At 46.0% G+C, this 21,062-nt stretch overlaps 1 protein-coding gene across 1 annotated transcript; it reads right to left on the reverse strand.

Moving 5' to 3' along the window:
* Positions 1 to 232: 232 nt before the first annotated feature.
* Positions 233 to 20,894, reverse strand: LOC128780121 (SR-related and CTD-associated factor 4). The gene is made up of 18 exons (XM_053917921.1): positions 20,717 to 20,894; positions 19,855 to 19,899; positions 18,353 to 18,514; positions 16,744 to 16,879; positions 16,271 to 16,410; positions 15,547 to 15,699; positions 11,143 to 11,342; positions 10,609 to 10,717; positions 8,892 to 9,056; positions 8,299 to 8,387; positions 7,352 to 7,542; positions 6,610 to 6,710; positions 6,235 to 6,348; positions 5,355 to 5,511; positions 4,120 to 4,277; positions 2,413 to 2,572; positions 2,241 to 2,327; positions 233 to 2,096 (listed from the first exon to the last, which is right to left on the reverse strand). The coding sequence occupies exons 1-18, from the start codon at positions 20,786 to 20,788 to the stop codon at positions 1,858 to 1,860; spliced, it is 2,478 nt and encodes an 825-aa protein (XP_053773896.1). The 5' UTR covers positions 20,789 to 20,894; the 3' UTR covers positions 233 to 1,857.
* Between the last annotated feature and the right edge of the window lie 168 nt (positions 20,895 to 21,062).

Here is a 21,062-nt window from a genome sequence, read left to right on the forward strand (position 1 = left end):
ACTTTGAAGGGCTTTCAATTTCTGAACTGTGCGTTAAAAGCTACAGAGACCGCCACAGGCAGGATGAACAGCCTGGCACTGAGGGCCAGCCAGCCGTCCACCCACTCGTGTAACCAACGTCCCCCCTGTCGCGGGGCTCCCTTCTCGTGGGAGTGCTAGGGGGCAAGGAGGGGAGGAGGGACAGATGACAGCTATGTCAGGTAACGTTAAATGCGCAGAAACTTGTTTTTCTACCAGCGCTCCGCTTCCTGGGTTTATTTCCCAGGTCACGACCTTCTGCCCTGTCCTACTTTGTTTCACACGGCTGATGCCGAGTGGTACTTGCGCACTTCAGCAGTGACAAGAGACAAAGGCGGGATCTTCAAGCCCGCATGTTAAATCAAGGCAGCTACTTCTTCAAGGCTGTTTGAACGTGGTCGGTATTATACTCTGGGAGATAATAAAATCTTCTCACTTATTCAATTAATTTATTAAGCCCAGGAATAAAGCAAATGCACACAACTTTGTAAATGGTCTCAGGTGGCCTAACATCCATGGACGTCAGACTAGAAAATTCCGTTTCAAACAGCGTTCATCATCAGGAGTGTGGGGTGAAAGAGAGCGGTTAATCAGGAAACTCTGTCCAACTCAGAGTCTGCGAGTTTTGTGGAACCATCGCATGACCAATATCGGAACCAGACATAACAACACCGAGAACCAGAGATGGCAGAGTCCCCTGGCTGCTAGTCCAGCGCTCCTGCTGCTACAGGGCTCCCAGGGGCAGGCCTCTTAAGCAGCCTCCTCATCCCACCAACTGCCCGCCGCCATTACGAAGACCACTGCTACGTCACCGGTGGCGGACCTCCACCCCAAACTCTCTTTTACTATCACTCAGTCTGTGTGCTAAGGGAAGTAAAGGTCAGGGTTATTACCAACCTAAACTCAGTCTCGGAGAGGCCACAAGACAGCATGCCATTTAAAAACAAATCGATTTTTATTATAAACGTAGTACAGGTACAAAGGAAAAACCTCCGACAGTCCTGAAAGGCACAGGTGAAAAGTCAAGGCCCGCGTCCCACACCAATGCCCCACAGCCCTACAGCTCAGGTGACCCATGTGCTCTTTCCTGCGACACCTGAGATGATGGATGTAAGCGTGCACGCACGTGCACCCCTGAAAACCCCAGACTCGTGGGACTGGAGCGCCCTGACACCGAAGGGGGACGAACCACCCGTGAGGAGACTCAGGGGTTCCGCATGCTGGACAATACCACCTCCAGTACACCAAGTTATTACTGAAGAGATGGTCAGTGTAACAAGGATGTGATGTATTCCAGTGTAATTCGGGCAAGCAAGGGCAAGGCCTCTTAAAGTTGCACACACGCTAACTCACACTTCCGTTCATCACTGAGGTCACGCTGTGGGTGGAGGACAACGGACAACCTCTAGCAGGAGGACACTGAGGTCTGTCACTCAGGCAACAGAGCCATTTCACTGGCATGTATCCAAGAGCACTGTCTTTGCCAGCCCACAGAGAACGCTACCGAGGTCGGATACAGAAAAACTGGTCCAAACTGGGGGGGGAGGACTATGTTGTCGAAGAAACGTCATCTCTTACAAAGCTGGGCATCTGGGTCATGCCAGTCTCGGACAGCGTACCCCCCCTTACAGAGACCCTTCTCTATGCCAAATTAGACATGCAAACCCAACTTTTGTTCAAGGCAAACAAACATAATTTCATCATGGACACTGTCTCTAGGGCCACTCTTGGTCAAGATCAAGAACTCATGTTTAAGAGGAAGACCCTCCTCAAAGGAAGACATTAGACCCAGAGAGGAAATTTTGCCAAAATTACCAGTTAAAAAAAAAACGACGACACCTAGCTTGGGCAGAGGAAAAGAAAAGCGTGGTAACACATCCACTTACCCAGAAGTGAGACAGGCTGGGTTACAGGAGGGGCGGGCAGACTCGTGGGTGCGGCCGGCGGCACAGCGGAGCCGAACATTTTCGCGCTGTCCCCAGACTCGGCGTTTCCTCTCGCCCCAGACACCACTGTTGGAATGGGATTTCCAATAGGTAAGTCTTTTGTGGTGTCTTCATTTATACCAGCGATAGCAGCTAAGGGACACAACCACATCGACACGTGAAGCTGAACAGTTACTCGTCCCCCGGCTCCTCTCTCTCGCCACACTGCAGGCCCGTTGCCAGCCCGCCCTCTGCCCCCGACCCCGAGAGGTGCGAACACAAGGAGGCTGTGCTTACGGTTGGGGATGCTCATTGGCGGAGTGTGCGGAGGAGGGATGGACACTGGTGGAGTTATAGGGGGTGGGGGTCCGGGAGGAAGGAAACCTGCGACAAGAAAAACGATGTCACTGCCGCTGTGTCACTGTACCTCAGACTCAAAACCAACATTTTTTCACACGACTTGGCGTACCTGGTGGTAAATGCATCGGGTTGAATCCTGGGCGCAGAAACGGAGGAGGAGGAGGAGGAACACCAGGACCAAAGCCTGGCGGAGGGATCCCCAAGGGAGGGGTGAAGGCGGGTGGCTGCAGAGCGCTGACCACAGGAGGACCGGGCTGCTGCGGTGGCACCTGGGACAAAGGGACAGGAAGCTGTGCACGAGCCCTCCCGCCCACATGGTGAGCAGGCCAAGAAAATGTCTTATTGGAAAAAACAGCTATTTCTGAATCTGTTCCTACTATGTGATTAAAAAGCATGCAGCAATCTGTACCCCCCAAACGGTGTTTCTGCCCCCCACTCTATGACAGCAGTTCACACTGCACTTTACCAGCACCTGCTGGGGTCTGACAGATGCCACGCTAAAAACTGTCCACGAGCAGGTGGCTCCGAGGAACACAACTCTAAGAAAAGCTACCCGACTGGCGCACAGTGACCAAGGCCTCAGGCCCCAGGGTCCATTGGCCGCTGCCCCTAACCGGCTCTGGGCCCTCAGTAAGCGCGCACTGGACCTCAGTGTGTGGGTCTGGGAGTGCAAGGTGCTGCCCTCACCGACCCGCAGGGATCAAAGGGCTAACACGCGCTAAATGCCACTGGCTGGCACTTCATAAACACCCAACAAATAAATATTAGCTATTAATAAAAGTAAGTATGGTCAGTTTAACACGTTAGTCAGGTTCCTTTAAATGAATGCTGATATACTGGAATCTCATTTAAAACCAACACTGACGGGCACAGTCAGAGGCTGACTGCAGAGCGAGGCAGTGTAGGAAACCCTGCAGCTAACGCCAGAGGCCAGGCCCCCACTTCGTGTCAGTGCAGATCTACCCGGTCAGATTTATCGTGAGAAACGGAGAAAGGAAGGTGTTGAAAGACAAGGAAAATCTAGAACATACATAAACTATGGTTCAACTATTTATAGTTTTAACCAAAAGGTTTTTTATGATTCAGCTTATTATGTAACAGGAAACCTACTGAGTATTTAACACACATTAGCTCATTTAATCCTCAAAACAGCTCTGATCTAGGAAAACTGCCAGAGCCCAGAGCGGGAGCCAGGAAAGGGATTGCACTCCATACAGAGGAAACCCAAGCTTGGAGGGCAGGTGACTCGCCCAAGGTCTCACTGCTGCGTGACCCGCGGAGCTGGTGCGCAGACCCTGTTCTGCCAGAATCCAGAGCCTTTCTTCTGAAGTACCAGGACAGCAAAGACTCTCTAAGAATACGCCTTCATGTTAAATGGCACTCAATTCATTAAAAAAAAATTTCACCACGGCACCACCCAGAATGAAGGTTTAGAAACTACCTTTCCCCCACAACAGCTGCCCGCAGGGCACAAATCCACACCCCGCAGAACTTGAGTCCACGAAGAACAAAGAGTGCTGAGAACACAAGGGGAGAGTAAAGAGCAGAAGGAGCCTGAACAGGTGCGCACCTCCAGTCTGCAGCATCTCACTGGGACACACTCAGGAACCAGACAGGTGCAGGCAACGAGTGCTCTCTGGTTTCACTTACATCAATCAACAATGTGTCGGTCAGACATACCACAATGTAACAAATCAGTAGTGCGCGTTCACGCACTCCCATCCTAGACTGCGAGTCTGGCACACATCTACGGGAAGGTTTAGGAAGGCATCTCTGAGACACCTGGGCATTTGAATAGCGCCCCACACGGTCTTACCTGTGGAGGAGGCACCGTTATGGGTGCGGGAACAGGCATCGGAGGGACCGGCACAGGCAAAGGGTTAGGGATGGGCGATACTGGTTCCGCGTGTGAGCTCTCTGCCCCTCCATTTTGAGCAACTTCATTTTCATGCTTCTTGGGAATTCCTTTCCACTCTATTATAAGAGTTCAACAAATTTAACAATGCAAGTTTACCGTGTTCAGTTTATAACTTTAAATCCAGAAGTGATTTTTAAAATGCAGATTATATTAAAAAACCAGCAATCTGATTAAGAAAATGTCACGCTAATCTTATACATGGTATTTAAATTAGCAGATACGCAAAAAAAGAAAAGTGCTTCCTGTGTGCCAGGCACAGTTCTAAGCATTCTATATACACTAATTAAATCAATCCTTATAACCACAAGTAGTTCTTCTTATTTCCATGTCATAAATGAGGAAAATGAAGACAAACTGTCCAAGGTCACATACCTGCAAGTGGCAGAGGTGGGACTCACCCAGACACACCCAGCCCCAGTCTGGGTTCTCGCTGCTGGGACAAAGAGTCCCGGGTGGAAGAGCATGACCCTCCCCTGGACCAGCCTCCCAGTGCGCCTGGCGCCAAGCAGACTGATGCCCATCTGCCTGCACAGACCCTTAGCTCTCTGCGTGAGTGAAGGCGTCAGGCACTGTGCAGGGAGGAGGGGCGGGGACAGCCAGGCCAGCATGGGGTCACCCCCCCAACCCCCACGCTCCTGCAGTCACTCCCCATTGGGACGCTTCCTCGCCTCACTGGGTCTATTTGCCGTGCCACCCCATGCCGCTGCCCCTCAGGCCACCTGTGGGTCTCCAGGCCGTGCCAGCTTGTGCTGCACTTTGCACACCCTGACCCCGTCCCCCCTGGCACTGCTAGTGCTCCTGACCCGAGTGACTGCGCCTCCTGGACGTGCACTTCCACTCTCGACTCTTCTCTGAACATTTAAACGCTTCCAAAGCAATTGTTAGGAAGCACTGGAGTAAAACACAGTATCGACGCCAACCAGGCTAAGGCTCATCTGATCTGTTTCACCTACGACCAGTAATTATTTTGTTTGGATCTGCATCTCTCCACTCAATACAGTTGCAGAAAAGCAAAGACCACAAAAGTCACTTTGTGATATTACAAAAAAAAAAAAAAAAAAAAAAAAAAAAAATCTGTCATAGGCACTAACAAGAAAACGCATGACTTTGAAAGACATTAAGTCCTGCCTTACCTGGGTTAAGTGTATCACTGTCCAACATTCCGCCTTCGCAAAAACTCTCCAGTTCTTCAGGCTTGACTTTGTCCCACGGAACGTAAGTAACACCAAGCTCTACATCCCAATACTGCTTATAATCTGCCTTTATTCCTTTGTTTAAGGCCCAGGCGATCTATTTCACCATTGATTAGAATATAAAAAGAAAGGAAGGCCGAGAATGTCACGCATTCTGAGACTTCACTGTTCCCCACTGTCCTCGCCCCCCCCCCCCCAACTCGGGCAGCAAACGTGCATGGGGTCTGGCCTCGCTCTCCCTGGCCCTTACTTCACACCAGGACACTTGGCTGCCTATTCCTTTCACTGCATCCTAGGATGGAAATTTGACTGGTGTCACCTCCTTACCCACTCCCCTGCTCCCCGGGTCCCCCGGCGAGCCAGCACAAAACTGAAAGGAAAAGGTTTACCAGGGCCAAGCACAAACTCCCGTGCACCACCCAACACACTGGGACTTTGGACAAAACCCATCTGTGGCCCCAGGCAAGGGCACAACGGTGTCACGCCAGCGAGGACACACTGCCTGTGGCCCCTAGGGGAAGAGTGCCCATGGGCCTACACACTTCTCTCTCTCTGTTGAATATTTTGTCATAGTTAACGTGAGATGACAAAATTTTTGAAATGACATAAAATATTTCACCAAATGACATTATATATAAAGCACCAAGTAATTAATTACCTTAATGAACTGTTCTATCTACATTAAAAAATAAAAATTCTACCACAAACCTAACATTAAACATCATGTTAACTTTTAGCAGATAACCTCTTTTTTAAAAGGTGCATATGGAATGTCTATGTCCAAAATTACAGTTTAAGAAAAACAAGCGCGACACGGTACCTTCATGGATTTCTGGTTCACTTTGTAGTTCCCGCGGCTCAGTTTCTGCAGGGCGCGGTGAGCATCTTGCCTACGAACCATAACAATATAGGCACAACCTCTGGGAGGAATCATCTGCTCCAAAACATTCCGACGTTATAAAAAATGGTAACAAAATTAAAGAGCAACAAGATATAATACCAAGTAACCAGTTCCAACAACCCATCTCTTCAATCAACCCCTGTTCCGATCTTCGGAGATTAGGTCACTTGTAAACTGGCACTTTAAATTTGGTCTCAACTGCCAGTTATTGATGAGCCCACAATCCCCTAAGCTTTACCACGTAAACACTCCTGCATCTGTCCACTTTCATGAAATAGTTTAATAAACACTCACATTAATTGATTCGATTGGACCAAACTCTTCTAAGAGACTGGCGACGTCCTGCTGAGTCGTCCTTTTGTCCAGCTGCCCCACCCAGAGTGTAGTGCTGCAAACTGAAACGGACACGGCGCCGTGAGCGCACGCACGTCTGGCAGCAAACCGCACTGCGCCTCACCCGACAACTTCACGACAGAAGTGTGCTGAGTTCCACCAAGGTACCGCCAGAGGACGGCAAGGCCTGTATACACTTCAAATCTCTAAATCACTGTGGCACCGCTTCCAGAACCGAGACCAGGACAGTGAATACACGTCAGAGCTGCGGAAACTGGTCTCTGGGGAAGGTCTAAGATGCAACCCTGACTCTTGAACACCAACCAACCAATTCAGTGCTTTTGGTCACTCTGTGCAACTGTCCCTGCCCACCTGTGGAGTGTATACTGTGTGTCTCTTACATTCACTCCCAGCAGGGGTGTCCGACCTTGTGGCGTCTCTGGGCCACAAGGGAAGAAGAAGAGCTATCTTGGGCCACCCACTAAATACACAAACACTAACAAAAACTGATGAGCACAAAGAAGGTTTTAAGTCAGTTTATGGTTTCACGTTGGACCGCCTGAAGCCACGGTTGGATGCCCCCGCCAGGACACACATTAAACAAATGAGGCATGATAGACAGTGCTTTGCTGACAGTTGAAAACACTAAAAACACGTGACATGAAAAAATAATGCAGGAAGTCTGAAGACAAAGTGGACTTACCACTCGCAGTCTCTGACTTGATCGGAGGAAGGCCTTTCTGGCGGCGTTCTCTTTCTTTTTCCCGATCCCGTCTTTCTTGGGACCGAGATCGCGGAGAGTGTCGGCGTCTGTCTCGGGACCGAGATCTGGAACGTCGATGACGAGACCTCCGAGATCTGGAACCAGATCGAGATCGCCTCCTTTTTGGTGACCTAGTATTTTCATGAGGATGGAGAACGGATAGCACATGAAGAAAAAAAAAATTGTAAATGTAAGCGTGTTAATTTTAAAAGAAGGGAAAAATGTAAGTAGGTAATTTGGTAAAGGTGTGAGAAACCAGTAGCAGGGAAAGATCATATTTTAAATGCGATAAAGACGGCTGCCCACTCATGAAAGTGCCTCTCGACCTCGACACCCCAGCGCTGCGCTGACTCCACATCAGCAAACCGAGGTGCTAAGTGCTGTCCCTGAGCTTCGGCTGTCACCTGTTTCTCAGTGGGGTCTTCCTCCCGCAGCAATTAAAACGTAATCTGATTATTTCTGTCAGTGTTAAACGTGTAAAGGCACTGTGCTTATTATTATGAGAATATCAAGACATAATCCTGTAATTCCATGTACTCTCTGTGTGCAGGCATTAAAGCAACTCAAAGGAAACAAACATGGGTAAGATGACTAAGCTTGGAGATTTTTAGATGTGCTCCTGGCCCCACTGCACGCGCGCGCGCGCGCGCGCAGCGCGCGCGCGCGCACACACACACACACACACACACACACACACACACACACACACACACACACACACACACACACACACACACACCCCCCCCCCCCCCCCCCCCCCCCCCCCCCCCCCCCCCCCCCCCGCCAAGTGTTCCTCTATTCACCCAATGTGAAACCGGTCCAACTTGGTTTTACTCCTAATGCCTCCTAAGACACACGGGATGGGAAAAGCGTTTCCTATGAATTACCTGGACGCTGACCTAGATCTTGACTTCCTGCTGTCAGACATGTGCCGCTTATTAACCTCTGGAGTACAAGGCTGTTCTATTTTCATTTCCTTTAAAGACAAACAAAGAACCAGCCATCATTACGTAAGCAAAGTGAAAATTATAAGTAAGGCAAGAGAACAAAATCCAAAAAACATTAAATCATAAATCTCTTGTCTTGAACCAGTTCTCTTTCAGTGGCTTGAGTCCGTATTACTAGCTTATAATCACTGGCCTTCAGTGGGAAACATTTTTTTATACTGTTTACAAGATTAGAAGAAATATTTCACTTTCAGAAAGTACTCCGTATAGGTTACAAATCGTTTTAATGACTAGGCACTGGTCAAGCATTCTGTACCTCATGTACCTCAATCCTTAAGAACATTATGGAAATTACCTGGCAGTGTTATGATGTCCATTTTCCAGATGAAAAACTTGGGGTACAGAGAGGATTAATATGTGCCCAAGTAAGAGTCTTTCTTCACATTAAAAAATGCAGACACCAAGCAAACAGGCAGGAGCCTGCACAAGTCCCCGCCACCAAAGCTAGTGGACAACCAAGAACGAAGCTTTACCTGATGTGCCTTCTGCGTCAGTGGCTCACTAGGGGCCTGGAACGGGGTCTGGAACGGCTGCTGCCCGGGGACAGCTGGAGGGACCACAGGCTGAGCCAGGGGTGGAAATGTAGGTGTGGGAAGAAGGCCAAATCCTGGCATCTGTCCATTAGGAGGAAGCGGAACCTTTGTTTTTAAAGAAAGTGTAAGTAGGTTTTAAGTAACAGCTACCAAAAATAATTTTTAAAAAATCCCTACTTTAATATAAAACTAAAATACCTTCAATAAATTTTGATCTAAGAAAAACTACAATGACATACAATAGTGATGAACAATTTCCACAGATGATAATTAACCAAAGAATTGTTACATACTGAAATATATTGGTTAAAAACCCTATGACTCATTTTAAAATTACGAACACACAAGGTTTGGGTTTTATATATTTAAAGATGTAACTTCACTTATGTGAGGAAACCATGAGACAGACTGAACTTAAAGTCAAAGGTCTGACTTTTGGGAGAAAGTGGCTGGAAGCAGTGACTTTGAGATTCATTCCTTAAAAACTTTACCCCAGCCCTGACGGATGGGGCTTGGTGGCTTGGCCACTGTCCAGCGGACACCTGTGTGATTCCGGGTCAGGGCAAGTGCCTGGGCTGTGGGCCAGGCCCCTGGTTTGGCGTGTGCAAGAGGCAACCAGGTGATGTTTCTCTCCCTGTGTTTCTCCCTTACCCCCGCCCCTCTCTCTAAATACATACCTACCTACCTACCTACCTACCTACACACATACATACATAGAATCGTTTAAAAAAATTTACTCTAAGGAGAGTTTCCACTAACACGCCTACTTTTAGGACATCAAACATAGTAACAACAGTAAACCACAAACTAACATATTTCTGTGCCATTCCAATGTCTATACAATTAAAAGTATAATTATAACGTCACAAAAGAAGTATTCTTTCTAAATTATTTATAAACTTTCAATAACTGTTGAACATTCTGAAATAAGTTCATAGGTTTTCTTCATACCTTACACACTTATAAAATACTTTTCAAACTTCATTCATCAAAACGTCATTAAAAAACACAAGGTAATTTTCGTATTACCAAATGTATAAAATGGACTGAAAATGATATAAGAAAATGAATACAGTCTGAACAGATTTCTTAGAACCCTTTCTAAACTAAGGCTATGAAGTATTACCTTGAGACTAGCTGTACAATAGAACACTGCATAATGAGAACAAAAACGATCCTTTAGAGTGACTGCAGCACCAAGGTTTTCAGAATGCCCTCCCCTGTCCCCACTAATTAGATGCACAGTCAAGTTTAGGAAACTCTGAATTAGCAGCGGTGCTAAAATACACCCCACGACTCCCTGCTGCTCTTCTGTGGGCCAGGGCCCTTCCTCGGGTCCTGCGTGGGAGTGCTGGCAGCCTCTCAGCACCCACCACCCCGGCCCCAGAGAGGCTCCTCCTACAGGAAAGAGCTCTGCAACTAGACAGGCCAGTTCCCTGAGAGAGAGCCCTAATTGCTCTCTAAGCTGCTTGAACAGAAACACCCATTACTAAAGTATAAGCATGTGGCATTTAGCATCCTTGTTTTAATTAAAGCAGAGAGCACCTCTGATCGGTCCTGTGCTCCACAGCTGAACCTTGATCTGTGCAGTGCAACCCACACACTCTGACGGGGATGCTGGAAGGTGGAGATGCAGCTGCAAGGACAGCGCCCGTACCTGATGGTGCGCGGGGTCCTGCTGCAGCGCCATCATCGGAGGCGGAAACGGGTCCATGCTCTGGTGCTGGGAGTATGCCGGCTGCTGCATGCCATCGCCAGGAAACCCACTGAAAAACGTGAGCGCTCCTTTTACCCATCCAGAACACATGGGGCTCTCACCCACACGGATACAGAAGCATAGAGAATATTGTCTAGCCTGAAACTCATATAGTAATGTATGGCAACTGTAATTAAAAAATAAGTGATTTAAAAATGGAAAAAAAAATGTCTAGGAATCATTAATAATCAACATTTTGCTCAATCATCTATTTGCCTATATATTAACTAATACACTAAGCATTATTCTCAACATAAAAGCCATTTTTTTGTTATAAATCTTATAGAATCTCCTCCCCATCTGGGAGAAAACCTAACTATCAACATTTAAAAAGACAATGACTATGTATGAAAAGTGACCTCACTACTCAATATTCCTTAAGCTACGCCTTACAGAGACTGCCAACTCCACAGACACTGAGGAATGGAGACTCACAAGGGGGCCTGTGGCGGAGATGCAGCAGGTGCAGCAGCGGCAGGCGGGGTGGGGGCGACGGCGGTGGCGGCAGGTGCGGTGGGTGCGGCGGCGGCAGCAGCGGCAGCGGCTGTGCTGGCAGCAGAGGCAGCAGCATCTTCTTTCTTTGATTCTTCCACAGCTTCTGGTTCATCGTCATAATCAAATCGATCAAGTAGCTTCTGCAACAGGTATGTCAGCATTCTGTTTTCAAACTGTATTCAGTGCACAAAAGCTTTGTAACAACAGCAGACGCTCCCACCACCTCTACTCCTGCCGTGCCGTCACGCACAGTACCATTCTCGCACGAGCCCCTAGGACCGTGGTTCATGGACAGCCCATTTTGACACAAATGTCATTTGAGAGAGACATTTTTTGTTCTGCTTTTCTTCCCCAATTATAAGTGCAGTGTTTTCTTTCTGACCACTGTCTATATGCTTATTGTTAATTTAGCAACGTAAATGTTTTACTGAAATAGTCATGTTCCTAGACAAAAATCTTGGGACTCTGCACATATGACAACTGATGCACATTTTCCAGGAGGCTGTGAAATGCTCGAAAAGCAAGACCATCACATCTGATCACTACGAATGCCGCAGGCAACACCCACTGCCCCTGCACAGGAGTGTATGACCGTGAGAAGAAACCGAGCTGGCACGGAGGTCTCACCGCCTGGGCACCAGCTTCTTTCTAAACACTTCACAGCTCACCTCAGACCACCAGAAACATTCATCAGAAAAAAGAACCAGAGCACTTAACAAGATCACGCCCAGAAGAGACATTTAAACTCCGACTACATTTATTCAGAAAGGAAGGAAGGAAAGCAGCACAATGCACACCCCACTCTGTGTTTGGGTAGACCACCTACATCATCACAAGAAGCCGGCAAGTAGAGAGTTTCTTCTTTGTACAAACGAGAAAGCTACAGCTCTGGTCACTCAGAAGCATCACCGAGACGGGAGAGCCGAGAACGGCAGAATGAGGATGTGCACACCGGTCTTCGCAACCTCCCAGCCCCAGTCTCTGGCATCCAACACGTATTCTCTCTTCAGCGGCGTCCGTTCTGCTCGTGAACTCCCAACCTCAACCCCCTCCACTGGCAGTGCCCCGGGACCGCTCTGCCACACCGTTACTGAACACCAGATTTCTAGACTGGGAAGGGACAGCACGTGTGCTTCCCTTTGCAATTCCAGGCCACGTGATTAAAAGTCGTATTGTGACCTGTGACCGAGTGGCCCAGGCACCTCACTGCTTTACACGCACTGGCTTACTTAACCCTCATGGCGATAAAACACAGGTGCCCCGTCACCACTGCACAGCAGCGTGCGCCGAGCAGCTAGGTAACCCGCATCAGAACACTGCCACACCTAAAGCTGGGGCCTACGAGACACGAGACCTATGAGCTCTGCACTTGATCACATACAGACACGCTTTTTAAGGTTTTAAGATTTATACCTATTGCATTGGAAAAAGATTTGAAGCAATTAAAAAATTAAACTGAGATCTATCCAAAAACATATTTTTTGTTCCTTTTTAGGAAACTGAAAATCTATGAATCAGATGAAATACACAAATTGTTTCCAGTCAACTTGTTTGACTAGCTTAAAACAGGCCTTTTTAGCAACAGGAAAGCACAAAATTCCTTTTTCCTAAACTTGATATAAAAACAAACATGGACCACCTCACTTAAGGTAAAATACTAGAGGAGTTACAATTCAAATTAACAAGATAGGGATACCAGTAGCATTGCTATTATTCAACATTTTCCCGGAAGTCCTAGCTACCAATACAATAGGAAGGAAAGTAGGGAGGGAGGGAGGAGAGGAGGGAGGGAGGAAAGGAGGAAGGAAGGGAAATAGCTTTAGATGTTAAAGAGGAAAAGTAAAGAGTAGCTATCTAGAAAATCTGAGAACCAACTAGAAAATTAAACATTTAATACCATGACCATTTACAAGGTAAAATAAAAATCAACAGTTTTGCTCTATGTCATCATTAACCAAATGAAATGTTATGAAACGTTAAACATGAAACATGACTAAACAGCTAAGAATAAATGAAGCAAATGTACAAGACATGAAAAAAGACATTGTAATAGCACTGCATAAATAAGCTATCAATACTTCTTAAATCAATCTATAAATCCATGAATTCCAAAATGCATGCTCAAGGTCACCTGGAAAAGTAGGTTAATGTGATGGTTAATTTTATGTGTCAATTTGGCTGGGTTATGGTGCCTAGCTGTTTGGTCAACTATTAATCTAGCTGTTGCTGCAAAGGTATTTTAAAACTGTGATTAACATTTACATTAGAAGACTCTGAATAAAGAAATACCCTCTAGCCTTGGCCAGTGTGGCTCAGAGGACTGAGTGCTGGCTTGCGAACCAAAGGGTTGCCGGTTCGATTCCCAGTCAGGGCAAATGCCTAGGTTGTAGGCCAGGTTCCCAGTAAGGGGCACATGAGAGGCAACCACACACTGATGTTTCTTTACCTCTTTCTCCCTCCCTTCCCTTATCTCTAAAAAGAAATAAATAAAATCTTAAAAATAAAATCCTCCATAATTTGTGTGGGCCCCAACTAATCAGTTGAAGGTTTCTTTTAAGAGCAGCAACACGGAAACCCTGCCCTTCAGAACAGACTCAGCCCGGAACTGCAACTCTTAACCCGCGTCTCCAGCCTCCCGTCTGCCCTGCCAATCTTAGACCTGCCAGCCTCCATAGCTGTGTGAGCCAATGCCTCAAAACCAACCAAATGCTGCCTCTCTTCCCCTTTCCGTCCCCTGTTCTGTGTGTAAAAAACTGGCTGTTTTTCTGGCGAACCCTGACTAACAAACATGCCTGAGAACAGCCAAAGAGAATGTGGGGAGTGGGGGGAAGGACATGACACCTAGAAATAAAATATGGTATATAGGTTGCAAGTATTTAAATTGTAATGCAGAAGTAAACAAACATATTAGTGGGACAGGACAGTGTGTAGAGACAGGCACAGAGACAAATGAGAAGTTAGTGTGACCAAAACAGTGAGGGAGAAATACTCATTTCTAAAAATATAAAGATTTAACTACCTTAAACCATACTGTAAAGTAGGTTCCAGAAGAATTAAAAGAGACAAACGTAAAAAAACCAAAAATATAAAACGTCTAGAAGAAAATACAAAATTAAAAAATACACAGGTGGGAAGGTTTACTAACCAAAACTCAAAATAAAAATCTAATAAACCACAGTATGTAAGAATTTATGTTCACATGTACATGGAAATAGGTCTGAAAAAACACAAATCTGTTCAAAGCAGAGAAATTGCTTCCCTTTCTACTTTACACCATTCTGTAATACCTGCGTTTTCATCTTATGTGTACACACCTTCTGCACTCAAAACTTTTATCTAACCTTCTTCTAGTCAGTGGTCACCCGCAAGTCACCAGGATGCGGTGACAGCCAGTGTTCGCCGCACGCAGTCTTACTCTGGACCACCAGCGCCACGGCTCTCTCATAAAATACGACAGCTAGCGCTGTTACAGCTTGTGATTAGAACGTTGCCAAGAAATCAGAAATCTCAAGGTATCATTTAGTTCTAGGACCTTCAGATGTGTTTATCTGCAGTGAAACCTGTAAAACTGAATGGAATTTTACACAGCCATAAATCCAATAAACAGAAAAGACATGAACAGGTGAGAGTGGAGGGGTCTGGGTTAGCATCTCGGCCAGAAGCTCTGAGCTGTGCGTTCTCAGCACATCGACATCCTCAGTGGCTGCCCCTTCCACACGCCCAGGCCCAGCAGAGCAGTGCAGACCCGGAGCCCAAACCCTCACACACGTGTGGTAACTGAGGATTTTTAATAGCGAGACTCGGGGAGCAACTTACACGTCCACTGAAAGGGGAATGACTAGACAAACGGTGATGTGTCCACGTAACGGAGTGTGCCTAACAAGCACTCGGAATAAATGAGGATCTAACTCTACCAGCCTTAACACCACCACCAAAATGAGACAAGAAGATTAAGGCCAAAACAAGCAAGTTAAAAACAGTGCGTGTGTATATACATGTGTGATACAACCAAATAAAGAAAGGCATATATCCACAGGAAATAAATTCTGAAAAAACGCACAGCAAAATATTACAGTAGTTATCTCCAAGTATGGGGCTTAATGGTAAACAGTCCCGTTTCCTTTCCTTTCTACTGTTTCCTTTCCCCTTATTTCTTCTTTCACTGAAAAATTTTGCATAAAGAACATACTGAATTTATAACTAGAAAAAATAATGTTTTGACGTCACGGGGGACTCTCTGAACCCACAAGACAACTGAACGAGCACTCGAGACTCCAGAGGAGGCTGGCTTCCCTATCCCCAGTGAGGGGCACAGACACGGCGGGCACTGCGGGGCATCCTTACCTTGTCAAACGCGGTGGCTTTCTGCTCAGGCGGGGGCGTGGGAGCTGTCTTCAACTGGGCCGTGAGAGCCTGAACTTGAGCCATCACAGCATTGTCAAGGGCAGGAGACTGTGGTTTTGGAGGCTGTTGGAAAGTCTGAAGGATCTGCTGAAGCTTAAAGAATGGGCAAACTGATCAACCACATCACACGGTAAAAAGCACTGCATCAACAGGTATTTTGCTAAGAAAGAGCCCTTCAAGGTGACTCGCAATGCCACGGGCACGGAGTAAACCAGGAAAGAGAGCCAACGTTTCAGGAATGGTTAAGTTGTTTGTGAATCAATAAAATCAGGGATACAAGGGGCGCTGCTTAAAGTTAAAAATGTATGTCGACAACCCCAATGGTGAAAATTAATGGTCAAAAAGAAGAGAAAATACACTGAATAGTGAGCAAGGTAAGTATATGTTTGCTGACTTCGCAGTCAGCCCGAGAGCCCACCCTGGGGGCAGCAGCTCCGGCCAGAGCAGCTCCCTTCCAAGGGCACCGCTCAGTCCCCGGCACGCCTCTTGTCTCTCGCCTTCCGCATTCCCCCTCCTCCAATGCCATTACCTTCCCCAGTCAAGGCGTTTCTAGTTTAACAGTAGCACTATTTCCTCCCTCAAATGCACTCGGCATTAGGGACAGAAAACAAGAACTGACAACAGTCCAAACTGCGAACAATTTAACCTTGGGTGGGTGGTTTACCTGCTGACCCTGAGTGCTCTGAAACAGTTGGGCCACAGCAGCAAAAGCGTCGGAGCTGGGCAGCTGTGGGACAGCTGGTACAGAGTTGGTAGTGGCTAGTGGGGGTTCCGAAGAGACTTTAACTGGAGGAGGGGGTGAACCTAAAAAAGAAAAGGACGTTAAGGCCTAAAAGAACTTTAATGTATCCATTTTCCCATCTGCATTGCTTTAAGCTTCTTTACTAAAATAACATTCGGTCCAGTTTAACATACAGTAAAAACACAGGTTGTGGTACTAGAGTCTGCACTGTACTGAGTCCTGGAAGAATGGTGTTTTCACTACAAATAATTATGGGAAAAATACCCTGTACCTTCCACAATGTAAATGCAACTTTCCTTCTTATGAAAAAATTCCACCAATAGAAAGAGCCCCCAAACGCTGTATGGACGGGAAGACACAGCCTTCCCTACGCTCGCAGACACGCGGGGCCTCACCCTCGTTATTGGTAACACTGTCTGCTCCCGGGGCAGCATTACTGCTTCCTGCTGCCATGTCCAGAAGAGGCTGGATGATTTCAATTTTGAATACTCCATTTTTTTGCCAAAGGTTCAGCACACGGACTATTTTACTCTGTTAAGTGTGAGAAAACATGAACACACAATAAATATTTGCATAAATAATTCATTACACCTCACAGAAGGAGTGAAGACAAAGTCCTAGGCCAATTGCTCCATACTAGGTCTGTTCTGTAAGCAGGAGAAGAAAAGTCTATCATCAGAGTCACAGCCTGGTTAGACGGCTGTAAGCAGCCTTTCATCAGCAGTGTGGCCCTACCACAATGACAGAGGGGGCAAAGGAACGTAAAGTAACATAACCTGGAGGCGCAAAAGAAATGGATTACTTAATAACGGAGAAATGTATTTGAAGTGTTCATCTTTAATTTATAGTTAAAAAGAAACCTTATCACTGGGAAAAAAAGTTAACAGAAGTGAAGAAGAATTTCTTTAGGATGACTATAACAATTACAATATACATTTTTAATTTATTGATTCTTTTTACAGAGTAAGAGAGGGAGGGAAGGAGGAAGGGAGGTAGAAACATCAGCCTGTCACTGTTGTTCCACTCACTTGTGCATTCACGATTGATTCTTGTATGCTCTCCGACAGGGGATCGAACCTGCAACCCTGGAGTACTGGGACGACATGCTAAGCAACCGAGCCGCCTGGCCAGGGCCACAGTATCTAAGAAACGGGCCAGTAACTTATAGGTCAGTTGTTTTGTGCACCAGTAAGTATGGAGGTCCAGAGGGGTGTTATTTAGGACATAACTCTGATCTCCTGCTGAAGCAGTGATGTTCTTTTCTTGTGTACTTTCCCCACAAGAGCGCTCCTCCAGTATGAACACAGAGCCCACGACACAGCGTGTTCCTCTGCCCCCTGGAGTCCATACACTGTAACAGCAACCACGGACGGGAGACACCAGGCCTGCCATGTGACTGGCGGCGAAGACCACTTACACTCTGGCACTGCCGTCCCTTCTAGAGAAAGCAGCCATCTGAGATGAACCCTGCCTTTCTCGACTACAGAATTTCATCATCACTCAACTACAGGGCGTCCTCTCTGTCTTCCTGAAAACAATCTGGTGCTCCTTTCATATTTTAACAGGATGACATCCCTAAAGGACTTTACAAGGAAATACACAGCCCTGGCTGGTGTGGCTCAGTGGGTTGGGCATCATCCCACAAACTGAAAGGTCGCTGGTTTGATTCCACGCCTGTCAGGGCACACGCCTGGGTTGGGGGCCGGGTCCCCAGTAGGGACCTTGTGTGAGAGGCAATTGATCGATGTTTCTCCCCCTCTCTTTTTTCCTCCCTTCACCCTCCTCTCTAAAAATAAATAAATAAAATCTTAAAAAAAAAAAAAAAAGAAAATAGATAAATATGAGATGATTGCTCCAGAAAAAATGGGGTTTTGTTTTAAGTTCAGAAATTACCATATGGTTATCTTTCTAATACCATAGGGGCTTCCAATATCTAAAATACATTTAAATAGTCAAATAAATACAAATAAAAACAAGTTTTAATTAAAAAATTACCAACTATACCTTATCTTCAGATGGGCAAAGATATAAATATTGGAATGTGGCGGTTATGTTTTTAGAGAATCTTGGCCCAAAAACATCTTTATCAGTCCCAAACTGATGGCGAGACTGCCGCACAATGGAGTCGATCACGTACAGCCCTGGAACCTTGTACTCTGGCTTGCACTACAAACACAAAGACAGAAAGTCAGCACGAAAAGCAAAAGCGCAGGCTGCAGCCCTCGGCACGGTGGTCTCTGTTCGGAAACCACCGGCACACTGGCCGTCTGGCCAGCTGGGCCTCCCACAGGTCTGTACAGAGCTCCCTTCTCTTCGTGCTTCAGACCCTCGGTATTTTCCTTCTCTTCCACCCCTCTACCTCCCACACCTTCCCAGGATCAGCATTACTATAGCAATTCCTAAACCACGTCCATACACATCCAAAGCAACCTGCTCAAAAAAAATTTTTTTTTACCTTTTAAAATTATGGACAAGGGAATGTTAACATGCAGTACCAGAGGAACAAAAACTGACAGGGAAGGCCATTCTGGGCCTATGAGGTTGACCAGGTGGGCAGAACACAGGGATAGACACTCACGTACACCCCAGTGGCATACCCGTTATGAGGATGAGTTCGCAATAAAAGCAAAGCCGCGTTTAACCCAGCAGCTGCGTACCTGGCAGTCTACCCTAATAACAGCAACTGCGCTGCACCTACCCTCTCCCCCAGGCCAGCCACAAGGCAGAATGGCCAACGGAGGGCCCCGCCCGAGTCAGTGGTGGCCCAGTCAAGCAACAGAGCCCTCTGCAGGTGTTTGTGATAACCTCAGTGGGGGAGCAGGCTATCGGTCGTGGGTTCCCCTTTTCCTTTTATTCGTGTACATGTATGTAATAAAACATGAGTGGATTCAAATGTGCATGCAGGTAATTTTAATTTTTTTCATTTTACTTAGTGGTACTTTGATTTGCTACTCTCTCTCTCTCTCTCTCAGCCAATATTCGAAGGCCAAGGATCAGAGACAGCTCCACAGCTCCAGGCTGCGGGAGAAGACAATGATGCCCAAGTCTCCGCTCTCGGTCCTCCGCTGAGACACATGTGCTGGTCACACCATTATGAAGCACACTACCCCTGTAGACTAAAGATGATTCAATTATGTTGGGAGTAGGGAAGAGCTGGACAAGTTCTACTACAAAGTGCTTTCATCTGAAATGTTCCAAGATGAACGCAGCGCCCACAGAGTACCAGGGTGCAGGGCAGGGGCTCACTGGGCTCACGGGGAGTCCTGGCAGGCAGTGCACAGGGGACTGTCCTTGAGTGCCCACCACGCAGTGGGCACTCAGTCAACAGGATGGCCCTAAAGTTGTTTTGTTTTCTTCAAAAAAAGCCTCTGGAGATTACAGAGAACCTCTAGCAACAACCTGTTGGCTTAATGGCTTTACAAGCAAACACCCAAATTACAATTTACAAAGCAAATCCCAAATATTGCACATAATGAAAATGAGGTAATCATAAAATGGATAGTTACCTTTTTGATGAACTTTTCTACTATTTGAACTACATGCTTATAAAGCTGAAAAGAATTACAAGAAAATTATTTAGTTTACATGTCTACATTTCCTGCAATGTAATTAGAAAATACTTAAAACCTTGAACTCTGCACAATTTAAATGATTCTCAAGATAATATTGAATAAACCATCAGAAATACCCTAATCATCAATTGAAAAAATATCAGAAATTGACTAAAATACAAAACTACAACCTCCACCCCAAACAGAAGAACCTTTTCTCAGATTTTTAATTAATAAACCTTCATAAAGCAGTATTTATGAGAGGGATAAGAACAGAATCAAAACTAAATTGTGCAGTTTCTAAAATTAATCACTTATTTAGGTTTCATCTTGGGTAAGAAATTTAATTTCATGCAGACCAAATTTTTTTTTTACATAAAAATGAAACTAACACTTAGCTGATTTATGACAAGAAATAAACGAAATAAAAAACCTGGCCACTCTACTCTCCACTTCTGGGAGTTCACCTTTTTCAGTGTGGTGTGCGTGCGCACCCCCCCCACACTACATGAGGTGACAGCACCAATTAGCGTAATTGTAGTAATCACTAAACGATGTATATGTATCAAGTCATGTTTTAGAATATATTAAGTGCATACAAGTTTTACTTGTTAAGTGTCAGTAAAGCTGGGAAACTGCGCAAGGGAAGCACTAGTAACCCAGGGCAGAGGCCCACTGCATGCGCCGTCGCCAGAGGCCAGTCAGTGTCCAACGGCTCAGGCCTGAACAGATGCACAGGGTAAATTCTCATGTTTAGTAACAGTTTCAAAATTTCAAAACCATTTTTTCAAGTTAAATATATTGATTTTACTCTTACCTTAATAGCTTTAATAGCAGCTTTTGTGATGAGAATCATCTTGGCTCTAGAGATGGGAGGTTTCATATCCATAAGTGAAAAGAGCTTAAAAACAAAAACAAAAACAAGCAAAAACAATCTTTTAATTACAGGTAAAGGTAGAGGTCAATTCACCAGTTCTACAAAGGTATTCACAGTCTATTAACTGAAACAGTAACAAAACTTGGAACTAAGTTTAAAAAATCTGACTAGTAAAGAAAAATCAACAGCTTTCCTATATAATTATACCACCACTTAGAAAGTAAATGGGAAATGACCACATTAAAAATATCAAAAAAGGGGGAAGGGGGAAAACATTAAAAAATTT

Source organism: Desmodus rotundus, unplaced genomic scaffold (assembly GCF_022682495.2).
Source record: "Desmodus rotundus isolate HL8 unplaced genomic scaffold, HLdesRot8A.1 manual_scaffold_469, whole genome shotgun sequence".
NCBI lineage: Eukaryota > Metazoa > Chordata > Mammalia > Chiroptera > Phyllostomidae > Desmodus > Desmodus rotundus.